General features: G+C 40.1%; 1 protein-coding gene across 1 annotated transcript; it reads right to left on the bottom strand.

The window, feature by feature from the left end:
- Window positions 1-2,954: 2,954 nt before the first annotated feature.
- Window positions 2,955-6,664, bottom strand: LOC122766157 (amphoterin-induced protein 2-like). The gene is made up of 2 exons (XM_044020813.1): window positions 6,351-6,664; window positions 2,955-4,772 (listed from the first exon to the last, which is right to left on the bottom strand). The coding sequence occupies exon 2, from the start codon at window positions 4,674-4,676 to the stop codon at window positions 3,162-3,164; it is 1,515 nt and encodes a 504-aa protein (XP_043876748.1). The 5' UTR covers window positions 4,677-4,772; window positions 6,351-6,664; the 3' UTR covers window positions 2,955-3,161.
- Window positions 6,665-7,097: the final 433 nt, after the last annotated feature.

The following is a 7,097-nucleotide window of genomic DNA, read 5'->3' as shown; positions in this document are numbered from 1 at the left end:
TCTACCTAAAACTGCATAACTCCAGATGATTTTACTATACTATAGTACCTCCGCAACATGGGCAGATTCATCATAGCAAGGCTGCATGAAACTGTTGTGACGTCATTTTATATGCGACACACACAAGCTAGTAACCTTAGCACTCAGTTAATAAAAAAACATTTGTTCACAGAATCGTTGAGTACTTCCTGCATGACCGCAGCTGAACTGGTCACTGAACTGAAATACGGCAGAAGGGGCTCTACCAGTGCAGACATTCTGCCAATCGGTGGCCGGCAGTCTGACGTTCACTTGTAACCTCACAAGCGCAGGTACGAAAAAAGGTACCAGATTCCAGGTACTATCGCTAATAGAAAGGCAAGTGGAAAAGCGCCATTAGTGTAGCGGTGTCAAGACCTTGTATCGCGCAGAGATATTCTCACACTGCACACAGGAAGTGATTCATTTCATGTGAAGACAGACAGGGACATTGTGCTAGTAAAGCGAGATGGCTGCAAACAGGTTGGGGTATGACTGAAGAGACAAAGAAGAGCCGACGGAAAAGTTTCATAAGTGAATTGTACCGTTTAAGAAATCTAAATGTCCAGCAGTTTGACAGGATAAATGATTCTTATCCTGTGCAGCTGCTGGCTTCACTCACACATTCCCTCAGTCAGGACTGATAGTTTTGGTATGGACATAGCCTGCTTTTAGATGAAGGACACAGCAGATAAATAATGTTACATTGTCCAAACCCGGGCAAAATAAAAACAAATAGCTTTAAATCACACTAATAATATTCTATCCTAAGATTTTGTTACAGTCAGTAAAATAATATTCAGTGAAGTGACAACTCGGTCACCAACAAGTCTTTTTTGTTCCGCTGTCAACGCCTGCATCTATCTAAATGTGTTAACATATGTAAACCACAATGACAAGGTGCTTAAATTGGTCCCAATGGGATCCATCACGATGAAGCCTCTGTTCAACACTTGCCATTGGCCTCTCCACTGAAATCATGAAGCTGTGTTTCCAACATGTCTCACCACTCCAAGTGAACACCGGGGGGAAAAAAATTGATTTTTCCATAGCCACTGGAAAGGCTTTTAAGGGGATTTCATTTTCACTGTGATTGTGTTGTCACTAAGAGGTTATCCGTCATCCTTAAATCCCACTAGATGTAACACTACTTTTCATTTGTCACCCGAAAAGCCCCACTTTTCATTTTAGGTTTAGAGTGATGAAGAAAAAGATTTGACCAAAGAGGGAGGAGCCAAAAAACGATTAAAGGGGAAATAAACAAGTTGAACACAAGTATGATGACACTTGCAGGGAGAAAATAACACTCGTAGTACTCTAAAACTGAAACATTTTATTTCATAGCTACAAATATCAATCACTGTAGTCATCAAAAAATTTACAATGTGTACAAGAACAAAATAAATACTGTATATACATATAGAGAAGTTGATATTCAGACAATCTACAGCCAAAAACAAAATATATACATATATAACAAGCCTCCTGGCACCTTAGAAATGCCTCCACACCTATACAATCAGACAAAGGACAAAGGAATGTAGGTCATGGTGGGCTTGGAGTGGAGTGACAAAACTCCTGATTACTGTGATGCTGATCTGGCCTGACTGTGGCTTCATCACCAAGCCTGAACACTCCTGTGGATGATGAGGATCAATTCCTCCACAAATCTGTCGTTTATAAAACTGTGGGCCATTTTAACTAAAGGAAAAGGGAACAAGTGTCTAATGTGTTGAAAAGCCAGTGTCTTAAATGACATTATCACTATTTATATATAGTGGTCAAATTATGACAGTTAAACAGTCCATACTTCAGCTTTAAGCTGGTATTTGGCAAGTAAAGATTTCATGCTTGTTCATTTGACTGCGACAGTCTACACGAATTACAACCAGTAACTCTTCTCCTCTGTCATATCTTGTAATACGGCAATAAAATGAAGCTAAATGGAAATGTGGATGTGATCTCACATTGTAAACATTACTCAACAGCAATATGACACTCCCGTCACGTAACAGTCATTCTTAATAAACAGAATGATGATCAATGCAACTTTGCAACTGTGGAGTTGTTGAAACTGAAAAGCAAAAAAAGCAAAAAATAAAAAAAAATAAAAATAGCCTCACATAATCAGAATCAGAATTCTACTTTGTCAGGCTTCAATGGCTGCAAACCTGGTTGTGGTTGGCTGTGATTTCTTGTTTGTTTAGGCTGAAGCCAGGCTGACATGCATAATTCATTCCTTTGTGTTGACAAGCTCCTGGATAGCATCCTCTCTATTATCTACACTTCTTGCTTGGACCAGAGCTACAGTATCGTTGACCTCTGGCTTTGGTTTGATGACTTGCTTAAACAGTCATTCCTGCTACAGCTCGTGTGATTTACGACACACACACACAACGGTGAAAACACCTTCCATGCCGTGACAGGACAACACCACCGTAGCCAGTTCTACTTGAAGCCATATATGCCTATGGAAACTGTTTCATATGGTTTATAAAAGCAGGCAAGAACGTGTTTTTGACCTGGTAAGGAAAGAATATCAAATTTATCCTCCAAGCCATTTTCACTTGCACTTCTTTGAGCCACATAAAGGTTTCCATTAACAGCTTTGCACTTTGTACAACAGGCCACACACACCTGGTCATAAAAATGACAGTAAACCGTCTCATTATTGTTCAGAGACTAAAAATGGAGGGAGAGGGCATGAGTACTGGCTGCATTTGTGAAATGGTTCAATACTACAATTGTTAACCCCTCGGGTTAAGATGGCAATTTTTACATATTTTATAAAATAACAAGGTCATATTTGATCGACATATCTTTGAGTTCAGATAATCTCCACAGTCATAGGCAGATGCCTATATGTCTGTATATATATATACATATATATACATACATATATATATATATATATATATATATGTATATATATATATATATATATACATACACATATACATATATATATACATTCCTGCTACAAAAACCACAACTACAGTGCAAAAGCACTTCACAAGACATACAGTACACTAGTTTGCATCAAATAGATTCCAATTTCAGTGTGTACTAAAGCAAGGTATTGTAGGAAAAAAAAAAAAAAGACAGACTGAGAATATACAAGTGTGTAAATGGTCAATTTCTTGCTATGCCATGTGAGCAGGGTCTGTGTGGGTCTGTCCCACTGTCCTACTTCCATTCTTGAGAATTCCCTCAGTAGTAACATGACCCAAGTTCATTGCTGGTGTTTTTGGAGCACAAATATCTGAGTCCTCTGCCTGAGGCTCTAAGAATGCTACCCTCTTTCCGTTTGACCGCCGGTGTCCTGACTCCACCTCTCTGGGGTCTGAACAGAGAATCCAGGCTCGTCCGCCGCACCCTCTGGTGCCACCGCGGCTGTCTCTGCACCGACATGGGGTGAGGTACAAGTAAAGCAGCACCAATACGATGCTGATAAAACAGGAAACAAGGGTGGTGAATGCAGTGTTAAAATGCTCTGTCCCACTGCGGTTTGTCAAGCCTCTGGCGGAGGCAGTGCTCGAGTTTCCGACAACCACATTAACCTCCACAGACTCAAGGGGGTCATAGTGTCGCTGACGTGCTGCCACACACCCATACGTACCAGAATCCTCGATGACTGCTCCTCTGATTTCCAGCGTGCCATTGGGGAGAACGATAAAGTGAGCACTCGGATCACTGGTTGATGAATTGACTACAGCCTTTGGTGTAACCCAGAAAACCACCTGCCCCTCTTCAGCTGAAGAAGTCAGGCCTGGACATGGTACTCTGAGCCATTTACCAGGCTCCTCTTTGTAAGTCTGCAACTCAAGGGGCATGTCCAACATGTCCGGTTGGCTGCAGACCAGTCCTGATATGGAGTCATCCCTACATGGGTATTCAGCTTTGAAGTCCACTAAGGGGCGATATTGTTTCCACATCCAGTACTCAAGCAAGGCAAGTAAAGCGCAGTCACAGATCAAAGGGTTTTCCTGCAAATAAACTCTACCTTCGCGGGTGAGAGACAGCAAACTCTGAACAGGTACTTTAGAGAGTCTGTTGTAGGACATATCAAGAAAGGTCAGGTTGTGAGGACCTCCAGGTTCCCAATAAAGTCCAAGGGGAAAAGCCTTCAGTCTATTCCCAGAGAGGTAGAGTTTTTGCAGGCTGTGAAGACCACTGAAAGCCCCCGGGTAGATCTGGACAATGCGGTTGTCAAAGAGCAACAGCTCTTTCAGTTCCTTCAACCCAGTGAAAAGGGACAGGTTCAGTGCTGTCATCTGGTTGGATGAGAGGTCCAGGTGCAGCACATGTGGGGTGACATTGAAAGCATTCACCTCAATTTTGCTTATCGAGTTTCTGTTGATAACCAATGTAATGAGTCGGTCAAACGGTTGGGGGATCCAATTGGTTGGCAGGGCAGTGAGAAGATTGTGGCTGAGGTCCAGCCGCGTGGCATAGCTTGGTAAATCAAAGGGCAGTGTGGACAGATTGCAGCCGCTGCAGGAAATTATATCACTGGTGCAAAGGCAGCAGGGTGGGCAAACAGCCGCAGAGGGAAGGAAGCCACGACACAGGAGCAGCAGCAGGACTGCAGCAGCTGGGTTACAATGGTGCCCTCCAACGCTGGTCTTGCCTAAAAGCTGTGATGCAATGGAATGCATCCTGGTCTTCCCTTGAGGCGAGATCTCAGGTCACTGTCTCACTGGGTGCACACATGTCAGCATTACACAGATCTGATAACAGACGACATTTACGAACTGAGGAGGGAAAACAAGGAAGATAAAGAGAAAATGGAAATTAATCTTGTGTTTTATTGAACCATTATATGTAAAAATGCAAAAATATTGCACGTAAAAATGTCAGTTGCTGGTCTTAATTTTGTGACTAACTAATATACATATTTGAATGATTTATTTGTATATAACCACAGTTAAACACTGCGTAAACAGTGACAACACCTAGTAACAGTATGTGGGTAAAAATACAATGCAGGGAGAAGAATTGCAGGCAACTAAAAATAAATAATGATCCTCATGTAAATCCAAATGTGATAGCTGCTGGCATCATCTGCACATGACAACTGGTAGAAACTGCTAGAACAAGTGAAACTTAATCCATATGTGCACGTAATCCAGACATGACATGTAATACTCCTCCCCTGTTCACCACAAATAAAATACACACCGCTGCTCTGCTGTAGTTCCACGGCATCGTTTAAATCAAGTCACATGACTCAATATTTTAAAATCCCCATAGGCTTCCTCAAAAACTGCAGCCAACAGGTATGTCGATAATTTATAGTTTATACTTCAAACTGGGACATTGTTAAAGCCAAGTGAATATTTACTTTAATATTCAAAAGGTGTTTTATTTATTTACTAAGCAAAAACATAATGGCAGTGGCGTTTTATTTACTGGATTTTATTTTCCCATGTTTGAAGCCAGTGTAAAACAAAATGTATTCATTTGAGTTGAATACAGAGATGAGCCCATGTGATATTTAGTATCTGTATTATTCAGATGCTGATGTAAAAAACTGATTAGATATTGGACAAGAGGACACCATAATGTGATGCAATCCAAAGACCCTATGTACATGTATGTGTATATATATATATATATATATATATATATATATATATATATATATATATATATATATATGTATGTATATATATATATATATATGTATATATATATATATATATGTATATATACATATATATATATATATACATACACACACACACACACGTATATATACATATATATATACACATATGTATATATATATATATATATATATATATATATATATATATATATACATATATATATACATATACATATTCACATGAATGTTGTAAAAGAGAGACCGACTAATCACCAATTTATGACTGAGAATGTGAGGAATTCATGTCTGCAGTGATTAAGTGGACCTATGTGGACTTGATTTAATGTTTTAAAAAAACAACAACAGAACAGAGGACTGTAAAATTGTAAAAAGACTGATATCATACTTAAGGTATGTGAGATACGTGGTATCAAGCCACTGGCATAAATTTAGATCATGTGCTGATATAGAATTTATAAAGGAAGATTAAACTATTTCCTATCAAATTAGTAGCAAAATATTAAGCCAATAGAGTATTGATGCAATCTTTACACAAGAGAGTAGAAAAAGATTTAATCTGAATATGTACAAAAGAAAGTATGATTAAAAGTGAAAGTAAAATGTTAAGTTTTCTATATTACAACATAACAGACACAGGATCATACTGGTGGACTTCTGAGAAACCAAAACAAAAACAGAGTAAACCCTGGAGACAGCTCACCTTCTTCACCTCCACACCGCTGTCTGCTCTCACCATCGTCTTCACGTGCGCTAGACACGGCGACAGATCACGTCCCGAGTAAATAAATTAAAAATTAAAAAAATCCTACACGGAAATTCGCTCATTTGGACACCAAACGCGTTTGCTCCAAAACCGAAAGAGATGATCCGCCGCCGAGAGTGAGAGGGAAGAGCAGGGAGGCAGAAGCTGAACTGTTCACCTGCAGGTCGGGTTACACGCAGCTGAGGGAGGGAGAGGATCGTCCTGAGAGTAAACGCTAGACTGAACAGCAGCCAATAACACACCAATCGTGTGTGAGTGGACGGAGCCAAGAGGCAGAGAGGGGAGGAGAAGAGGAGGAGATGGAGGTGAGGTGCACACAGATGAGGAGGAGAGCGGGCGAGAAGGCAACAACAAACTCTCATTATTTTAGTGAAGTAAAGTTAGAAAGATATTCACACATCCGAACTTCCGCAGGCAAGAACATTAAAACGAAACAGTGTTGAAAACACATATGTTGAATCATAGTGATGTAAAACAAGCTACAACCTCGTTTTCATCAAAAAACAGCTAGTGAAACTGCATTGATTTCGACTACGTGCAGTCGTCAGCGAGCCCGGAGCGCAGGGACCGTCTACAAAGTGCAACACCCTAAAAAAGATATTTTTAAAAGATTCAATTCAATTCGTCACCATGATGGTACTGCTATTAAACTCACCTCATGTGTTTCCTTTGGCTTATACTACA

Source organism: Solea senegalensis, linkage group LG3 (genome assembly GCF_019176455.1).
Source record: "Solea senegalensis isolate Sse05_10M linkage group LG3, IFAPA_SoseM_1, whole genome shotgun sequence".
NCBI lineage: Eukaryota > Metazoa > Chordata > Actinopteri > Pleuronectiformes > Soleidae > Solea > Solea senegalensis.
Note: the sequence above shows the minus strand (reverse complement) of the source record. Positions and strands in the feature narration are given on the sequence as shown.